Source organism: Dromaius novaehollandiae, chromosome 1 (genome assembly GCF_036370855.1).
Source record: "Dromaius novaehollandiae isolate bDroNov1 chromosome 1, bDroNov1.hap1, whole genome shotgun sequence".
Lineage (NCBI taxonomy): Eukaryota > Metazoa > Chordata > Aves > Casuariiformes > Dromaiidae > Dromaius > Dromaius novaehollandiae.
In genome coordinates, this window is record NC_088098.1 from 203,589,434 (window position 1) to 203,610,714 (window position 21,281).

General features: G+C 36.5%; 1 protein-coding gene across 6 annotated transcripts in view; it reads right to left on the reverse strand.

Moving 5' to 3' along the window:
- DYNC2H1 (dynein cytoplasmic 2 heavy chain 1) overlaps positions 1-20,387 on the reverse strand; it is a 186,503-nt gene extending 166,116 nt beyond the window's left edge. For all 6 annotated transcript variants that reach the window (XM_064505084.1, XM_064505083.1, XM_064505085.1 and 3 more), the window contains exons 1-20: positions 19,869-20,387; positions 17,764-17,934; positions 16,651-16,786; positions 16,200-16,318; positions 15,498-15,642; positions 14,488-14,720; positions 14,098-14,232; positions 13,890-14,003; positions 13,589-13,700; positions 13,291-13,415; positions 11,740-11,915; positions 10,171-10,366; positions 8,836-8,931; positions 8,238-8,390; positions 8,047-8,145; positions 5,782-5,921; positions 5,469-5,697; positions 4,887-5,014; positions 3,745-3,860; positions 2,639-2,766 (exon numbers count right to left, since the gene is read on the reverse strand). In XM_064505084.1, coding sequence (XP_064361154.1) covers positions 2,639-2,766; positions 3,745-3,860; positions 4,887-5,014; positions 5,469-5,697; positions 5,782-5,921; positions 8,047-8,145; positions 8,238-8,390; positions 8,836-8,931; positions 10,171-10,366; positions 11,740-11,915; positions 13,291-13,415; positions 13,589-13,700; positions 13,890-14,003; positions 14,098-14,232; positions 14,488-14,720; positions 15,498-15,642; positions 16,200-16,318; positions 16,651-16,786; positions 17,764-17,934; positions 19,869-20,057 — 2,940 coding nt within the window. In that variant the 5' untranslated portion in view covers positions 20,058-20,387. The remainder of the gene's footprint in view (positions 1-2,638; positions 2,767-3,744; positions 3,861-4,886; positions 5,015-5,468; positions 5,698-5,781; positions 5,922-8,046; positions 8,146-8,237; positions 8,391-8,835; positions 8,932-10,170; positions 10,367-11,739; positions 11,916-13,290; positions 13,416-13,588; positions 13,701-13,889; positions 14,004-14,097; positions 14,233-14,487; positions 14,721-15,497; positions 15,643-16,199; positions 16,319-16,650; positions 16,787-17,763; positions 17,935-19,868) is intronic.
- Positions 20,388-21,281: the final 894 nt, after the last annotated feature.

Genomic DNA, 21,281 nt, shown 5'->3' on the forward strand with positions numbered 1-21,281 from the left:
TTATGTATTGCAGAGTTCCACAAAACCAGATCCAGGAGCAACATCAGAACAACAGAAATTCAGTAAGTATGCATATATATGGAATCACAGAAAGCAGGAGCAGAGACACTTCAAGTAAATGAGTAATATAATCATAGAAAGAGCAAGATTTTTTTTCCTTGATAATGGGAAAAAATTCAAAGGTTTTTCTTTACACATACTAAGAGCCAACTAAATTTTAAAAAATGAAAACTGCTTTATAATATGAAAGTCAGAATAAACTGAAATATATGCACAGTTTTACACATCTTCTAAAAGGTCGTTATGTATGCATTCATTTAAAAATGGTGACAACAGGCACTAATGATGAGGGGGAATATTGTATTGTATATTACAGAGAATTCTCTACAACATCCAACAGATCTCCCAGAGAGTTATTATAAAATGTAAATCCTTACATCCAACCTCAAGCAGCTCTTTTTGAGTTAGCAGCCAAATAGTGAAACTCAGTTCAAGATAAAGCTTAAATTAGATGTGTGTATGTAGACTTTACTTAGATGTCCCTATATGTCAAATAGACATCTAAAATCCCCTTGTTGTCAAAGCAGATCATTGACAATGAAGTCAAAACATCGATGTCTTGATTTATCTAACAACAGAGGTTTCCAGCACTATTTGAGATCCCCTACTGTATCCCACCTGCCTTCAAGCTGCTGGCCCCAAAAGGTATGGGTCTTCTATATAGCCTGTGTCACATCTGCCAGCTTTGTATGGACCTCTCAGATATACCAGAATGTCTCAAAAAGCAGTAGACACTTATGTCTGAACAACCGAATTAAGCCAAGAAAGCAGTTTAGGAGGTTCAGCCACAAGGTGTCTTACTCTAGGGTGAAAATTGCTCTCCAGACTGCAGCTGACTATGTTCACTGGGGACTTCATTCAGTTTCCAACACATATCTGACTAGGGCAATTTCAGATGTCCTGCGGCATTTGCCTGGCATCCAGCTATGGCTACAGAAAGGTAAAGGCCTCCCATAAATCCTCTGTTATGTCTGCCAGTCTGCATGGATGTTGGATTTGCATCCCAAATAACTCTAGAATTGTATGTGCGGGCAACTGAATCTGGCTCCAGTTGAGTTTTTTAATAGTACATGACTGCAAGACACCTGCATACATAACCTAAACTCAGGCACATTCATTTAGAACTGAATTCCATCCTGCATAAATATTATCTACTTGGGAAGAGTCAATATGGCTTTTGTAGAATTCCAGAACTTTGTAGAACCAGAATTCTTTGAAGATATGATGGATAAAGGGATTAACATATTCTAGCTGGGTTTCCAAAAAGCTTTTAACACCACCCCTCACCAAAGGTTTTAAGGAAACCAGGTAACCTGGACACAACAATAAAGGTCTTTGCACAGATAATTAATTGTGTAAAAGACAGGAAACAGATATAGTGATAAATGAGTAGTTCTCCTAAAAGAAAAAGGTCATCTCATGGAGTTCTGTAGGTATTTGTTCTGGGCTGCTCAAGGAGTTTATAAAAGAGCTGGAAACGGAGACTAAGCTGTGAGATGACAATCTTTATTGATGATACTGTTATTCAAAGCATTAAAACCAACTGCAGCTGTGAAGAGCTGCAGAAAGAATTTAGAAGAAATAGTGAGCAACAATAACAAATGAAATTCAAGCAGCTAACCATGAAATGATATGTAAGTGAAAAAATAATCCTAATTTCACATGTAAAATGTTGAGTACTAAACTAACAATTGCAGTTCAGGATTGAGATCTTTGGGTTATGATGGCCAGTTTTACAAAAATCCCAGCTTAATTTGAGCAGTGAGAAGTAAATCAAATTTTAGGAATTACTAAGGAAGGAAAAAAGAATAAAAGAGATAATACTGTTATGTCACCATATAAATGAATGGCTTGTCCACATCTTAAAAACCATGCAAAGTTCTGCTCCCCCTGCACAAAAAAGATTGCTGAAAACTAGAAAAGACTTACCAAAGGGCAACAAAGATGATTAAAGTTATAGATAGGCTTATGTATAAGGAAAGATTAGATAAACTAAAATTCTTCAATCTAGAAAAGAGATGACTGATGCAGGATATAACAGAGAACTACACGATTATCTGTATCATGAAAAGGAAGAATAGGGAATAATTGTTCCATATCTCTTCCAACATAAGACATAAAGGGTATGAAACTAGGAGATGGTAGGTGAAAAAAAAAAAAAAAAAAAGGATTCTTCATGTAATGGCTTACTGACCTATAATTGACCTATATTTTACAAAAGGTTATTTTGGATCTCAAAAGTATATTATTTGCTTTCAAGAGGAGAACAGGTAAGTTTGTGAGGAGAAACCCAATGAAGGTTACTATAAATAGAGAAACCACATACATCTCAAAACAGTCCTGAGATGAAAATGAATGGAAGCTAGAAGATTACTATGGGAAACTATCAAATATGCTACTCTGATTTTATATTCTTTCCTGGGCAGTCACTTGGAGAAGAAATATTGTGCTACATGGGCCAGTAGCCTGACAGCTATTGTATGTTCTAAACTAACGATACTAAATATAATTTACCATACTAGAAAACAATAACAGCTTTCAAAAATGTTACTCTGGATATGATAAAATAGTATCTTACCTCTTCTTTTCCTTCAAGTAGGTGTATATATTTTAAATTGTCTTCTGATATTTCCTCTATAGTCTGGGGCCTAACTACTAATGTTTCCATGGCACCAGTAAGAAATGAAGAAATATCATGCAGGTGTGCTTTGTAAAGAAAATGGGAAAACAAAGTTGTTATGGAGAAAATATTTATAGTAATACATTTTAAAGTAAGATAAATGTACCATGATACAATGCTGTCATCAAACTTGATATTATACACAAGACATTTGCTTAAAAAAATGGAGATGCCAATTTTATATGCTGCTTCAACGTAGATTGTATGTGTGGGTTTACACATAGATTTTTGAATGTAATCCACTGCTTTCAATGTATGATTTAGTTCCTAAGTACTAATGTCACTTCTAAGAGTCAAACATAAAGTCCTAAGGCATTTATTTATACACTTTCAAAATCTCTGTAAGTCAGCTTTGGGTAAGTAGAGCAAAACAGATATTAAAACTTTAAAAAAAAACCTAAATATACAAAGCTGCCTTGCTTTAAGTAATGAAAAAAAATCACAAGCAAAAGCTTGATTAAGCTACAATATTGCATTTTCCTAACAAGGCAGACTTTATTCCGCTCTCTGTCTGCCCCAGAGATATACACACCATCCAGGAATGGAAAAATATTTTGCACTCTTTAATCCTCTGCCTTTTGAAAATCTAAGTCACAAGTAAATCCAATGAATGAGTCTGGATTATTTAAGACTCCTAGGTGAAGTAAGTATTTCAATTTGTAATACGAAAAAACTAATATTTTTGACCTGAAACATTTCGTTATCTTGTTCAATTTCCCTCAAACGTTTAAGAAATTTTCTTCCAGACAAAAGAAACAAGCAAAAAAATGTTCATATATATTCTGTTACTTCTGGAATACATATGGCCAAAATAAGTGATGTACATGAACATCAGAAGGTCTTAGGTTAGGCCCCTAGTGAGAAACTAGTATCAGATTACTTTCTCTCCACAACGATTTTTGTAATTCACTATTTTCAAGGGTAAAATATTTCTTAAATAAAAAGAGTATTTAAAAAATACATGGACACAAATACAACAAAAACTGTTCATAAAAGTTATTTACCTTGTATAGATTTTCTCAAAGAAATTACAAGAACATCATACAACTTCTGGATAAAATCATCAATTACAGTTTTCACTGGGTTGCAATTAACTGTTAAACAATCTATCTTGATGGTGCTTCAAGACAAAATATTAAAAAACAGGAGAAATATACAGCATTATATATATATATATATGTATATGCATTCATAGATATGTGAAATATACGTCTCAATATCTCTAAAATCTTTATAAATGTCCATAGTTTCTGAATTACCTCTAATAAAATCATCGTGATTTTGTAGCCTAATAAGAGAAATCTTCCCTCTATAAATCTACAAATAAAATTTTTAGTTCATTGGGCAAATAATTGTGTTATTCAAATACTTCATTATGCACATACATTCAATTTTATAGGGACTAAGGTCTCAGGCTCTGATCCTCCCAACACTTAGAAAACTACTTATTTTTATGTATAACATATACCGCTCAGTCTGTCCTTGAACCTTTGCTATTAACAATATAATTTAGCCAACAAGTTCCACAGGTTCTTTTCCCCTGCATGAAATACCACTTCTTCTTATCTGTTGTGAACATGACTCCCACCAGTTTCACTTGATAACTCTAATTGTGCAATACATTGAATTCCATGTGAATCTTCATAAATGTAAAGGCTTACAGCAGCAGATTTTAAAATACAAAATTGAATTATAAGAGCTATAAGAGTTATAAGAGCTAATTATGTGTTTAACCATACAAGTTTGGTTACACAAGTTTGTGTATAAGTTTGATAAGTCTGTCCCTAACGGCACATATACTCAACACATATAGGACTTCGCTAAAAGAACTGTTAATATATACCATGTCTTGTGGTATTTCGAAATCGGCCCTTATATTTTAGGTGGCTCCACATGGAGCCTTTAAAAATGAAGTGTTTAAAAGGGGTTAAAAAGGTTAAAAGGGCTGAGTGGAAAGAAAGAAAGAAAGTCTACAAATAAAAACAAAAAACAAAAATCTAAACATTAGAAAAGTTCAATGACATAAAAATCACTTTTGAAATTCTACTTACATCTCACATGAAAAAAATATTTTGAGTTTACTATTTTCTTTAAAGTGTCTAATGGAATTCATTATTCAAACATATGAACAGAGTTAACACTATACCTTGGAAGACGTTCTGCTTCTTTCCCTCTCACTTTTAATGCTTTGAAGTTTTTTTCCCAGTCCTGTTTGCTAGAAAGATGTTTCTTCACCAGAGTTTCTGTATCTACTTGGCCAATTACAATCCATTCCTTTTCAACATCATTTTTGATTTTATGGAAAAGAAATATTTGGCAGATTAAAAAGCACTGTTTCTCAATAATATTAAAATATTTTTTAATAATGATCTCAAGCTACATTTGCTTTAACCTATTAATTCAATGACCTACAGATTCTCTTAATACAAAAATCAGGAGGTACAGAATGGTCTGACACATCCCCACCTTTAAGGATGATCAAAATATATTTTGAACAAGGGTGAAAAGACTGTAATACTGACATTTCAGTGGAAACTGTACATATGCTTTAACCCAGGCATGTGCTTAAGTGCTTGTCTTAATATGGATGGAGTTATTAAGCTTACATGCCTTGAAGAACAGGACCATAATGCTCAAATGTCATTGCTCAATTACTTTTAGAATGTTTCAAACCTAAAGGAATATATGTGTGAAAGAAAAAGTTGAGTCGGTCAAACACTGAAAATACCTTAAATTGATCAGAAACTTCTGCCAACCTTCTGAACAAATCTTCTGCCTTACTGAAAGCAGTCAGAAATCCATCTGCATTTCTTTCAGTCATAACAGTGAAGATAGACTCTTCTTCCGTCTCACTTACTCCCCTAAACTGATTTGGAATGGAGATGAATCTCTTCATTTCTCTGTAATATCTAGCTCGTACTTCTTCAAAAGGAGGTCTGAATTGCAACCGGCCTTGCCTAAAAAGTGAAATAAATCATGCAAAGCTAATATTTGAATGTAATTTGAGCCACAATACTTTCTCAGGAGGAAAAAAATCTTACTTGAATGTTAGATCAATATTTATTTCTGGTAAATTCTCATTGAGTGCTTCCAAGCCCATTTGATACTGATGCTCCAGAGCTTTGTAAAGCTGATGATTCCAGTGCTGTCTCCAAGCTTTCATCTCAAGTGAGTTGAAACCCTAAAAATTAATAATGCATATTTTAATTATTTTTTCCTCAAATCATAATTATGTCAAACTGAGTGCAGTACAATGCTTAAGGCCTCAGATCTTAGTAAGATTCAAAGAAGAATTGCACGTTTGAATATTAAGAAGATCTAGAGTCACTATATTATTCCAAATGAACACGGGAATAAAAAGAATTATCCAAATCATAACCACACTCTATTGCAGTTTAGGATAAGAACTCCACCGAAGTTCATCTCTCATTGGTCTATTATGAGATTCTTTAACATCATTTAAAAATATTACGTATGGGCCTCTGCTAGAAATAAGATACAAGGCTAGCTGGATGTGAGGTTTGAACCTGCATTACACTTCTTATTTTCTTATGATATGGCTATCCTTTAAACAATATTCCAGAAAATTCTCATGTGTTTCAATGGAACAGCATTAGTTAATAACTAGTTATTAGATCTTATCTTCAAGAATTTTGAATTTCAGTGCAATATGTTACACTGCACCATGAGAATGTGTACAGCAATATCATATACTCAAGTCTATAATAGGTCGCTTGTAAATAACCAGAGGATTTTCAAAAGGGTAGTACGAGTCCAAAAGCAAATTAAAAACTTCTTCCAGCTTAACGGGTTCTCTCCTTATTTAACTGCATAGCGATTTTTATTGAGAGCTTTAGAGGCAGTCCAAGGCTGCTGCAGGAAGCTACGTGATTAAGCTTTACTGACAATTCAAGACTTCTCAGAGGAACTCTTCCAAAAAAAAGATTCCAGAGATTAAGAAAATTTGAAATTGTCTCAACTAAGGTACATAAGGTAAATACCAAGGTATTTATAAATATGGTATTAAAGTAAAATGTAAAATTGCCACAAACTGACACTGCTATGCCAACATGGACTGTGTAAGGAAGAAACCCACAGAAATGGAAACTTCCCTACATGGACCACTGCAATACATTAATTATTTCTAGCTCCTTTCTTCTAAATGATGCCTCTGAAGAGTTAACACAAACCTGTTCAAAATTCTTGTGTGAATAAATTCAGACACTTATTTTACCTATGCTACCATATATACTGTAGACAGAGCCCCGTAAACTTTGTCAGCTACTGCAGAGTTTTAAGATCTTGATGACAACAGTAGAAGACTAAAATGTCTCGGCATTTTGCAAGATCTACACCGGCGCTTCCGGCCTAGGTCTTGCAGTATCTAAAAAAACCCAAATACAATTTAGTTCATTTTCCACATAAAATATTCTCTAATACCAAAACAATTTTCAAACAGATCTTAAAGCAAATACAATTAAGAGTTCTAATTTTTCAACAATATAATGACTTGAAGATAATAATTGCAAGGCTTTGCAAATTAAATTAAAAAAAAAACATAGAAATCAAAAGTTGCAGCAAAATGTGCATAGGGCTAAAAATGTGATAATATTAACTTCAGCAGATGGCAAATTTTATAAGAAACATAAAGAAAATTATTTGACTGGCGAATATCAACTATAATAATCCAAGTCTGCATTAGAAAGGCCAAAGACATCACAACCCTCTCAAATATAGCCCCATAACTGGTGAAGGGAACAGGAAAAACTGAATTGGTTTAAATGTTATCTTAAAACACCGTTGGTGATAGCAGTATCAATGACACTTACTCTGATAATAGGCTATTGCATAAGCAAAATTTGATAGGTGAACAAAGAAAAATGTGGCTTTTCTCATTACTTCAAATAGAAATGTATTTCTAATTTTATAAAAGTTAATGTATGTTTTATTCCACTCTGCCTGGGACTCTTTCATTTCTGTACCAATTTCTGTAATTCACTTCATGTTAAAGGCTGAAATACCACTGATCTACTGATTTAAGGATTTCCCATTTTGTCGTCTAAGTCCTGCTAACCGACCAAGCATTTTTCTTCACCCATTACTCATGTGACATAAAAATACACAATCCTTATCCTCCTCAACTGAGATTTTACCTCACAACTGGTATCAACTAAAAAAATTATACTATTTCCGTGACCTAGCAGATATAAAGCAACTCATTAATCAAAATTCATTCAATCATAATATGTTTGAGTCGTAAATCTTGACTCAAATTTTCAGTTTGCAGTATGATAATAAAACCCTGCCTGTGACTCGAGGCTGGCAAAACCAGTTCTGAGCTCCTGGACTCCTTCTTTCCAACGTTGCTGCTGCCGCAGTAGATCAATATTCATGAGAGATAAAACCTAAAAGGTTAAAGGATAATATGTTTATCACAATGAAAATAAAGGTAACGTAAGTTATACAAAACACTTTCAATTTCACCTGGAAAATATACCTTTTCAATGAAGTTTGTGTGCCACTTTCTTAGTTTTCTATTTTCAGTGGAAAGTCGTTCAGCAGCAGCTTGGAGCTTTTGAATATAAGCTTCCAGTTCTCTGGGATTATCCCATGTTATTTGAGCTTTTCCTCCAGGACCAGATTTTGAATGCTTGAAAAACAGATAAGCTTTGTAAGGTTTAGTGACAAATACAGGACTAGATTACCAGCTAGAATATGTGGCTGTACGTGGCAATATGAAAAAGATCTTTCTACCACCCAGTAAAAAATAGAAGTCAATCTACCTCCCTCTCACTACTGCGCTACAGAAGTAATAAATTAGCATATCACAGACGCCAGGACATATCTTTTTTTTTGTAAAACTTCACTGACTCATAAACAAAACGTACAACTTTGGGGAGTTCCACTTCCCTTTTTTTTTTCAGTCAAGGTTCTGTGTCCACCAATTTCAAAATAAATGCTAATGAAACAGATGGAGTTGCTTGTATTGGAAGACTGAAGCAAAAAAGTTCAGCAATAAACACAGAAAAAGCAGCATAGAATACACACAGATACCACTGAATTTTAAAATAACATAGACAGAGGGATTCTTTCACCTTAATTATCTGTTCAAATGCTAGAGCAGACTGTAACATCATTGGCTTCTGACTCTCAATCATTTGTTGATCAATAGAATTATAAAAATGTGCCACCTATAAAAATGAAGAGATGAAATTTAAAAGAAGAGATAAAAACATTTACATGTCAGTAAATTTAACTCACAAGATAGTCCTGAAACTGTTGTCTATCCAATATCATTAAGAAACGAGAATTACAACACTTAAGTTTTTACAAGTATAAAGTATATATACCATGCTCATGTGATCATGATCACTTTCTCTAGTGACTAATTCCAACAGCAAAAAGACTGCTCTTTACATACATCTGAGGTGATTATGCTTCGCCTTGAGTGAAATAGGTTCAGTGCCAGATTTATTACTGGTGGAACATTCAGCTGTTTTACGCAAACATAGGCATCCAGTGATATTTCAGATGCTTTCAGGTAACCAAGACATGATACGTCCGGATATGTTACGAGACCTAAAAAAGATCGTTTTCCTGCCACGTTGGCAGCTGGAGCAGGAGGGATACCCTACAACTTGGTTCATCCATCCACACACAGACATCTAGTGTCATCTGAGATGCCCACTTGGGCCCCCAACAATGAACAAGATGGCATGGGTATCTTGTAGGTCTTGTGTCACATTGGCCATAGCTGTGCTGGTATCTCAGATACCAGTGACATCTCTTGTGGTGCTGCGCTACTGAATTGAATCTCTGTATCTACATATGTATTTTTTACTAACATATATGTATATTTTCTTGCATCATGCAGTAATAGAGAGGACTTGATAATGGTCTTTCAACTGAAATACAGGTAAGAGCAGAGTCCTAATAAAAATTTATGTAGCACTGAGTACAACCAAAAAATAAACTTTAAATAAAACAAACATATATTTGCAGTAACACACTTTGTATATTTTCAGCTGAGGGCTAGCAATGGTGAGGACAATCCTGCCTACTTTATCACACTTTCCTCAGTTACAATAAACAAAAACTGAAACTAAAAATAACACAGGAAATTAATGAATTATTTGGGGTTTTTTTATATGTTCATATATTAAATTCACAGGGCTTTATTGCTATCATTCATCCCATTCCAGAAGAAGACAGTCTTTTAATTAAATGCTGAAAATGTATGTTATTCCTTTATTTCTGTTCCCTTCTAAGGGTTCAGTTAATTTATTCAAGAAACAGTCACTTTCATACAGACAAATGCATCAGAAGTTTATCAAACACACAGTGAAACAGGGAAGATGATAATCAAAAATGCTCTATTAATGAAACATGCAAATCAAAACAGAAAGTTATTATGGCTTTAAATGTTATACCTGTTTGAGGATGACTGCTTGCTTACAGAACTTCTGTGCAGTATTTGCAACATGTTGTATTTTAGACGGAATAGAAAAACCAAGTGCCGATAGCTGACGTACTTCCCTTAGGAGAGTCACCAAGTGATCTGAATAAAGTATGTTTAATGTTCCAGAAATGTGATCCAGCTCCATAACAGGACTATTAGCTTGTATGCTAAATCAAAATTAGTTTAGATGTGTTATTAAATATAACTTGATATTGGTCCTTTCTTAGGTGCATTTTATAATAATACAATAAGCAATTCTAAAAAGCTTGATGCCTTACATTTTTTTATGTTTATTAACATCCTAAATTATTCAGATGTTATTCTAGTAATCTTTCTCTTAATTCACAGCCAGTGAATACAAGTAGAAATGGACAATGCTAATTGGTTTTGCTCAGAAAGTTTTACAGACATGTTATTAATAGTTAACATTTAGTTAACAGCTAGACAGTATTTCTCAGAACCCCTGGATCTATTACATTTTCTCAAGCTGAAGCCTTATAGGTCCCAGCGTTCAGCAGTGCAAAGGAAAGAAATTCCCTGAGAGAACCAATACAAGAACCAGGACTTAGGTCAGTGGAACCTTTTGGTATATACAGTCATATGCTAATAAGAATATGAGACTATCTTTAGATTTTACTCTGAATTCTTTTTCACTGTAGCAATACTTCTACCATCCCCCTTCCAGGCTTCTTTCATAAATATTTCACTTCATCTTTACTACTTTTTTTCTCTTTTTTCTTATCTTTTTCTCTCTTCTATACTCATTGCATCCCTTTTTGCAGTGCTTCCTCCTTTCTTTTCGTTTTAATTAATCTCTCCCCAACAAGCTAAAAAAATCTGTTGAAATATCACAAAAGCAAAATTCTGTGGTACTAACAAATCAGATGGTTGCTAGATATTGCAGTGTTGAATTTACTTATTTGTCATATTTGCATGTTTTTCATCAAGTATCAACGCTTGCATCCTGTGAAAGCGTGGTTAACCTCTCTTTAAAAAAAAAAATTGCAACTCTCAGAGAAGCAGACAGAAGCTATGTGGTCAGCCTAATCAAAAATGTAAAGTAAAACTGAAAAACACATATTTAAATCTACCATAAAGTAATCTCATTATCTTGGAGAACTTAATTCATGAGGTTTTAATTGATTTTCTTACCCTTCCTTTGTCTGCTCTATTTCTAATGGAGTTTCTTGTGGATAGCAATCAATTGTTACTCTACACGAGTCATCTGTATATCACAGTTGTACTCCAAGATCATTAGTTTCTAGACACTCACAATATGAGTAACAAATAGCAACAATAACCAAATCAAATGAGACATGTATTTCATTCCATGTTTCAACAGGAACTTAAAACTGTCCTGCATATTTTTCCCTACCAACCAAGGCTGACAGGATCCACAACTGTGAAATGATAATGAACTCTTCCATTTTATTTCTCCTCTCATTCTCAGTTCGTTTTGCATTTCCTTCATCAAGTCCTATTAAATTACACTGTACTACGGATTTCAGCATAATCATTATTTAAACAAAAATATATTTACCACAGTCCCGACTTGGGATTTGATAACTCTGACTGGATACTCCTAGACCAATCATCAAATTGTTCTTGTTCATACACTTTAAACTGTTCCAAAAGAGAATCTGCACTTCGACGAAAAGTTTGAAATCCAGACAAGTCATACAGCAGAGCCTCCGCAAGCTGGATAGCGTCATCCACCTTAAACACAATCACAGAGAAAGGTAGCTTAACTTCCCAATTTTCAATTTAAAAAAGATCACCGCAATAAGTATTAATGTTTATAAAACATCCAAGTGAGGTTCAAAAACCAGATTAAAAAAACAAAGTGAATCCTGAATTGTGCCATATATGTTCAAATTCCCATTTTGGTAACTTGAGATGTGGTTTGAATCAGTTGCCCACCACACCTATCTACAACTACTTAGATTCCCTAGGGTATGCCACCTGGTCTTTAGGCATTTCTCCAGAAGGGTACAGGTGTTCCACATGTTCTGTGTTGTATCTACAAGGTCCATGCCAATGTCTTGGATACTCAAGGGCATTCAAATGGGATTTGAGATCTACGTGTGGACAAATTATTCAAGACCCTAGTCAGTACAATCAGTGGAGACTGGAGAGCAATTCAAAAATTCAGCTCAGTCGAAAGTAGATACACAGTCATTTGTCAGCTGAACTATCCTCAAGGTCTTTAGCAGACCAAGCAAAAGAAATAATTGTGAAGCTCAAGCTGCTCTCTTCTCTCTGTGGAGACACCTATAAAAAAATAATACCTTCAAGATCCCTACCCTGTGTCACATTCAGCTGAAATGGGCTCTCGAGTTTTCTGCAAATCACAGGTGAATACCATAAAAACTTGACTAATGGTGATTCTGGGATGGATAACTTCTCACTCAAGTCTATATTTATTGCATGGCACTTATGTTGACAGAAAGCATTTTGCTTTTAACTAATGGATACTTTCCAACAAAAAGTTTTAGAAAGTTTCCAAGTGCAAACACAAACTAACAAAATAACGGAAGTTAAAAGAGAGTCAAATACATCTTAAAACCATTCCATTGTGAGATAACATAAAATTGTTTTCCATTTGCTTTTACTACAGAGAAATAAAGTTCAGTCTTTAAATTAGCATTGCAAACTCACTGGCAGTTACTGACTCAGACAAGTGTCCTCAAGGTATCCCTTTGCTATCAAGGAGACACTCTGCAGGTTAATAATAACAAGTGAGAATTACAATGTCGTAATCTGGCTAACTGTGAATCTTCTATAGAATTTAAAAATGCAGACTGGAGGATACAATTTAATGAGAAGTTCCACCTCTTCGCAGAATTTTGGTCCATTTTTTCCCCAAAAAATATGAAGTCGTAACAGCAGGCTGTTCAGTGTATAACAAAAAGACAATCTTCTGTGTCAGTTAATAAAACTACTTAGTAAGCAGTCCCACTGATAGAGAATCTCCAATATATAACTCTAGAGAGAGCTACAATTTCTATAAATATTATTCTCCCCACAATCTTACATATAATGTTTTATTCATATGATAATATTGTGTCTAAATTGTAATGGAATCTGTTACCTTCAGCTCCAGCTGTCGTATCCATACAATATTATTGACAACTTCAGAAAGGTTTTTGCCCAAAAGTGGTCCAGAAACATCACCAGGAACACCATGACATCGCGTTTCAAAGTCTATCTGATAGGCTAACAAAAACAAACGATTCATATTAGACTAAAAACCTAACAGAACAAGCTTAATTTAATTATTATAGCTATAAAATGTATTAGGGATATCGATATTACTCTAAAAGTAAATAAAGAGCTCTACTATCTGCAAAAAAATTAATACACTGGAAGTCTTATAAATACATTTTTACCTTTGACAGTGTCTTCAAGTTTTGCTAGCAAAGTTTCCCTTTCGAAAAGCAATTCTTTGCTAATGTTTGGACGCTTAATCAGTTCCTTATATTTCTGAAATGTTTGAAGAAGCTGGAATATGAAATTAAAAAAAAATTATTCTCCTGAAAAAAAAAAAACATATTCCGATACTATTCATCAGTGCTGTCCATAAGTACTGTCTTTGGTCATAAGTAATTACTCCTTTGCTGTGAGTCGACTACTTAAGAACCCAGCAATTTGATCAAAAGTAAAGTTTTAAGACTATAAAAGTATCCATACCTGTTGAGGACTATCCTGAATTTCTGAAATAAATTTCTTCAATTTGCTTGCTATTTTTTGTTCTGCTGGTGCAATAATTCTTTCATATTGAGAGACTGCAGCTTTCCATAACGGCTAGAGATAATAAGTAGATATGTTAGTTTAAGACAGTTCATATACATCATAAACAGTGACAGAAAGAATATAAATATAAAAATCAGCATTATACCTCTGTGTAAGGATTATAGTGTAATGGATTTAAGCCAGCAAAAGGCTCAAACACCTGGGCAAGATGTAAAGCATTTTGTTCTCCAGCTGGCAAAAAAAATGTAAGTTTTTCATGCAGTGTTCTAATAGTCAGCACCTACAACAGAAGAAAATATTTGATGTATCCAACATATTTGTACATAAAACTTATATTTAAAAGCAAAATACCCAAGTAGCACATACCATCCTTTTCCTTTGCACAAGAAACTTGTGAAAGGCTCATGCAAGCATATGCATCCTGGAATGTTATCTTAATCTAAAATATTTTAGGTGTTTTATTCTTTTGTAACTCAAAACAATGTTATTTAATCCTATTTCTAACACAATAAATGTGAATAAATTCAATCTTTACCTCATCAAGACGTTTGCCAAGTTTGGCTAATGATTCAGGGAAATATTTCTCATTTTTCCATGGATGTAGAGTGTAACGTTGCCACAGTTGTCCAGTTAAGTGCACACAAGCTGATACCCACTGTTCGCAAATCAAGATGCCAGCCTTTAGATTTTCTTTAACAATGTGAAAAGCATCTTCCCACAAATTCAAAGCTGCCAATTTTCTCTGAACAAATCTACCTAAACAGCCACCTAGAATTCCAAAGAGTAAACAAAAGCAATATGCTAAGTTTGCTCAAAATAATTCCTTTAAACTCCATACCAAGTTCCAATACAATTCACATCCATCAACTAGTGTAATTTCCTAAAAATCAAATCACACAAATGTATCTATAATTGATCAGTCATTTTCAGATTCAATAAAGACTCTTTCAGATTCTTCAACATCTCCAAGTTAAAAAGGGTACAACATCAGAAGCCGATATATATGCGGATTCTGGAATCCACATACAAGCATCTCTCCCTACCAGTACATGGTTACCCCCAGCCATCAGGATACAGACAGCAATCCCCCAATGCAGAAAAACTCACTGTCTTACAGAGGTCCCAGAATGTGGGACTGCTGTCACAAAAACAAGAGAAGCAACCTCTCTTCATCTCCTACTCTTACCTCCATACAAGCTGAATCAACTTTCAAGCAGTGTTTTTATGCAAATAACTACTCCTTATCTCCTCTGAGAAAAAGACAAGAAGTCAAACAGAAGCAGAAAAATCTGGTCCACAGACTGAAAGCAACACAACTCTGTCATCTATCATCCTCCCAAGAGTGTGTGAAGGTGTCCACCAAAATTGCCTGAATTACTGGTCACTACAAGGCAAATAATATTCCTGCATCATAATTACAACAATCAAGTACCATAACCCTATAGCTTTTGAGTGGTGCCTTAAGGTGGGAGAAGGTCCCTGCTCCAAGGATTCACTGTCTTCTTTTTTAAATAATCATTCAATACAGAGTGCATAAACATTTACCTATTACATCCAAGAGATTATGCATGCGTAGCTGTGGGTAAGGATCATGTTCTGTTTGTCTCCACAAACCATCAACAGTATCTCTGGTAGTCTCCACTAAATCCACAACTTCAAATAATGAGAGACTATCCAAGTTGTAATAATCCTATGAAAATACATTTTTAATAAGTTTGCTTTGCTACTAGTATATTAGAACCTTTTATACTTTTCTGAAGCTGCTGAAAGAAGTGCTATTTCTTTATCACTTAATGGAATATGACAGCATCTTGTCAAAAAACATTAAGCATTTGCGTAACTTTATTCATGTGAAGAATACACTGATTTCTGTGTTGCTATTTGAGTACACACTTTACAGATGCCTAAAATTTTGCAGGACAGAGTCCATTACTATCATCTATATTTTCAATTTTCCTTTTTATAATTTCACAAGTCAATTTTTAGTTCACAAGCTATAGTGTTTCTGAAACAGCTCTTAGGATTTAATGGCCAAATCTGCTCCCAATTAAATTTAGCCACCCCCTAGCAATTACTTAATGTCATTTAAAGTAAAATTTAACCTAAGAAAAATAAACTAGTTACATATTCTTGTAGTCATGTATTTGAAGACAGTGTACATATATCCATGTACATTTCACACAAAGCGTTTGGTTGTTTTTATTAAGTCTACAAATATATCACAGATTATATAAAAGAAAAACATACCTTTTCAATGCCCTTAAATAGGTCTCTAAAATGAGAAGCTCTCTCTTTACTACACAATTTACTCCCATGATGTGCACGTTCTGTCCAGAACTGAAATTCATCTGTTGGTGTAAGTATAGCTGCAAATAAAAATGGAAAATGTTTAAATAAAATATACATGAATGGTCATGAAATATTTTCAGTCAGAGTACACTTTTAAAAGGAAATTTTCACTATATGGTTATAGAAATACTCTTCAACTTTTCACTCAGACTAAATGTAGTATCAAGTTCATACTAAGAGACAATCAGTTGATCATCACCAATTCCAATCTACTAAGCACATCCTGTTATATTTTACATTCTGCAGTCCCTGGGATCATAGAGACAGAAAACTGAGCCTATAAATCAACTTGTTTTAGAATATGTTTTAATTTAAAATTTATTACAAAAGATGTAACTGCAAAACAAACCTCGCACATCATTTTCACTGAATTTTGTTCCCATGTAATTAGGATCTGATCTTCTGAGAATAGTACTTAAACCAGCCTCAAGTTCACTTAGAAGTTTCTGGAGTTTGGGATCAAATGCTTTACTCCATTGCTCATCCTACAATGAAAATTTCAAAAAATGTGAATCATATGATGGAACCAGTATTTAAATATTTCAAACAAGCATTAAAAAAAAAAATTACAGATTAATACCAGTTACTCATACGATGGGATAATGAAAAGTCAAGGAAAGCACTTTACTCTATTCACACCATTCAAATCAGAATCACATCATACAATATTTTCTATTGGAAATTCAAAAATTAATTGTTAGATTTATAAAAGGATACTGAGCATGTGTTCAGAAATTCTGTTAGGTAACTCTTTGTTAGGTAAAATAAATTTGGAATCTCTTTCTACAGTAGAATCTGGAAATTGCTAGAATCAATCCTTAAAAGATATTATTATTTTCTATAATTATTTTATTAATGTTGTTACATACAAGAGATTAAAACTATTTAAATGTTGAAATTCTGTTTGTTAAGATTGTAAAATTGAGCCATGGCTGTTGTTTTCAAAGAAAAGCCCACAAAGGAAATATGTTCTGCAGTGGAACAGAAGGAAAAGCCTAAGAACATTTAAAATAATCCGAACTATGAAAAGTGAAGTTGTGCAAACTAGTCCAGATTCCAGCACACCTATCTGTCATACACAACAGTAATCATGGTTTGCATGGTACTGGCCTACACATTTGAAATAAAATCTAAGAATATTTAGAACAGGAAAAGTACACAAGACTGGAATTACTGGTGGAAAGGAGCTAAGGAGCAGTTGTGTCCTATTAACCACAGTCCAGTGTATTCCATCTTTCTAGTCAGGCACACATACGACCAGAAAGCCTATTCTCATCTTACTGATATGTCATGAGTAAAGTGCTTTCCTTAGCTTATAAATTGGAATTAGCATTCATTATTCCATCTCTTAGGATATTTTATTTTTAAAACTTAAAATACATATCTCAGAACAGTTAACATAGGCTGGGGAATTTCAATGTCCCTTTAAAACTATAAACATTTAAATCAAGATATTGATCACCTTCAGTAATACCGGTGCAAAAACTTGTCGTACAGCTTGATAAAGGGTATTAATAGGTGAATCTAACATAGATGACACAAGAATATTATTGTGAAGATTATCTTCTGTAATTACATCAGGTCGCAGCTTAAAAAACACCAACACGTTATTCTTTGAATCTGCAGTGTCAATCTGTAAAGATTGAGAAAACAGAATTTTGTTTTAGAAAACTGTATCATTGATGCATATTCTACTAAATTAGGTATACTGTTTACATAAATGATTTACAACATGAAAATAATTAGAAAATACCATGTTATTCCCTATGGGTTGTGATAATATTCTAAAAGTATTTGATTTTCACACAAAAGTGAAACTTTTATTATATTAATTCTTGAGTATCTACTCAGATAAAGAACCTGAAATGTAAGTTACAATATCAAATACTTGATGACTTTTTCATTATAAAATATCCATGAATATCCTAGTTACTTATGCTACCTGGAATTTGAAAACTCTACTTGCCACTTTTTAGGGGTGAGCTAGAAACTCTCTCTTGTGCCTAGAGAAGACTAAGCATGAAAAATTTAAGCTTTTTTCCTTTTTATTAGATTTTTATGGTGTACAGTTTTGGAAATGCCTTTCTAAATATTCAGCATTGTCCTCCTGACTCTGCAGATACATAGCTCTATTGCTATTCATAGCTTTCTTAAGTAGAGAGAAAGATACTCTTCATCAGTAAAATCATCACTTGAAACATGTGATCATCACCCTCACAGTTCAACTTAGGAGGAAAGCTATAAAAGCTGCCACAAAATCAAGTATTGAAACTGTTAGTGGTAGAGGAGGATTTATAAAACAGAAGAAAAGCTTAAACATTTAATAAAACAGTAACAGTAAAAGATACACTAGCTGAAATCCTAAACTCTGCAATTATAAAGACACCTTGAACATAGAGAGATTTTTATCTCTTAAAAGAAAAAAAGGCCCAGTGAAGGACAATTTTCAGTTTTGCTGGACACTCACTGGACAGTGTTAGTCTTACTTTCTTACCAGGTGTTAAGACCAATGCCATGAACTTTCCCCATATTCTACAAGCATGGTTTCACTGACACAACAGCTGTACATTATGGCCACTATATGCACCTGATCTTCTATCTTACACTGTTGCTGACACTGTTAAACAGTGGCTCAGTAGCACATCCAAAGAGTTGGCTGCTACACTTAAATGTTCATTCTTGTATGATATAGCATGCACCAGACTTCACAGATGCTTACATCATGATATATGTAAGTTACTGGTCCACACAGCAGCTCAGATTTTAACAGCTTATTACATCAGCTCTTAGCAGACGTATAAACTGACACAGACATAACAGCCACCACGCCCCTGGCCTCACAACAAAAGGATGCACGTGAAGCCCCGTGATTTGCTGGTGCAGTCATAGGCACAGTATGACCGGCACCAGACCATGTTCTGATTACGTTCTGATTATATTCACTGCATATCATACTTTATGGTATCACTTGGACGAGTCACTCACCAAACACAAACACTCAGAGCAGGACAACATTTCACACAGTGATCCTCCGAGTTTGCTTACAGCAGGCCACATCACCCTGCAAAATGCATGATTTGGACAGACACCCTCCTTGGGACATGTTGGTTACCACATAACGTGCCATGTATCAGACCCTGTTACCTGCATGGATGTTGGCAATGGTGCATCATCTGCCACATCCTGCTGCCTGCATTCGCACTGGCCCTGGGACAACAGCCATACACCAGACATTAGCAGCAAGATAACAAGCCATTCTCCAGGCTGCATCACATTTACACGAGGACAATACACAGCAGACTAAACTGTGTGTCCATGTGGACACAATTCACTAACAAACATATCACACAACTGACCACGTAGCTTTCACAGCCTCTTGGGACTATTTCATAAAGCAAACTGAGACCAGCACAGATTTTTGCAGTAGGATGGTATCTCCCACACTAGACAGCAGAGTGTTTCACGGCCGCTCATGCTGGGTCGGACGCCAGGCTCCGCACGCCCACTCACACACGGGGATGCCACGGACACCCACGGGACCCCAGGGGAGCCTCGACACCACTGTACCTTGTTGGAGGCGGTGAGCTGGGCTCCCGAGTGCTGCACAACGAGGAGGAACTCGTTGCCATCGTCGAGGAAGTTGGCCAGCTCAGGACTGGCACGGAGCCCCGCAGACACGGCAGCTGGATCCAGCCCGAAGTAGTTAGCAGCCGTGGCTGAAACAAAACGCTTCCTCTTGTCTCTCTCCTCGGCCATGCTGGCAGGAGGCAGCCCCGCGAGGCGCGATCAAGGCAGAGACGGACCCAGACCGCCACGGGAGCGCACGGCGGAGCGGAGGGAGACGGCGCAAGGGACGGGCCGCAGCGGGGGGAGCGGGAGGGAAGGGGGGCTCATGTGGGGGACAGGCCGGCCCGGGGCCGCCCGGCGTCCCCGCGTTGCCAGGACCCGTCGCTATGGCGACCGAAAATGGCGGCCGCGGCACGCTCGCGCGCTCTGACCGGGCGCCCACGGGCACGCGCCGCGCGGCTGCCTCCGGCGAGAACGGCAGCGATCGACGCGCTCGGTAATCGGCAGCCGACCCGCGCAAGGGGGGCGGGGCCCCGCCTGCGGCCGCGCCCCCGCAGGGCGCCCGGCCCCGCCCCTCCCCCCGGCACCTCCCTGCGCGGGCGCGGAAGCGGCGGCCTGGCGCCCTGGGGCCCAGGGCCCGGCCCGGTCGCGGCCCCGAGCCGTCAGGCCCCGGCGCCTGCGGGCAGCTGCCCGGCCCTTACCCGGCGCGGCCTCACCGGCCGCATCAGCTGGACGCGCTCCCCCTCGAAGGCAAATTTAGTAGCCGAAAATGTGGGAACGGGGAAGAAAATCGTTCTTTCATCCGGGCGTCTCTGCCGTAGCGGCGTTTTGTCGAGCATCGAAGCCTCCTCACGTTTTTGGTCCTGCTTTCCCCAATGCTGGTTACTTTTGGAAAAATATTTTCAGCTAAACTCCAGTTTTGAACACAGAAATCCTTTATCGCTTTGGCCGTTTCCAACTGTAATGGCAGGCTAGATGCCCGTGTATGTCTTAATATTCCTTAAAAATACCTGTGCTGCCGATACAGTCGTATTGCAGATGTTTTTCAGATCCCCGTGCGGGTTCATGATGCCGGGGCCGGAGCAGGGCTTCCAGCCCGGCTCTGCCTCAGCAGCGCAGGTGGCGCCAAGGCACGGGGCAGTGGCCGTGGGGGAGGTCCGGCCTGCAGTGCTGGGTGCGCAGCCCACGGCATGTCTGCGCGCATCAGCTCACGCGTCTGGAGGAACTGGCATGCCACAAGTAATGTGCATGCCGCGATTTCTGATTTCCTGGGCTAGATTTAACTTTTGAGGGCAAAGGCTCTGTGTTCCCATGCAGTGTCCAATACCCTTAGGACAAGCAGTAAGTGCAAGCAGCAGTACAAAAAACCTGACCATACTGTGGAACGAATACCAGTCACTGCAGGCTAAATCT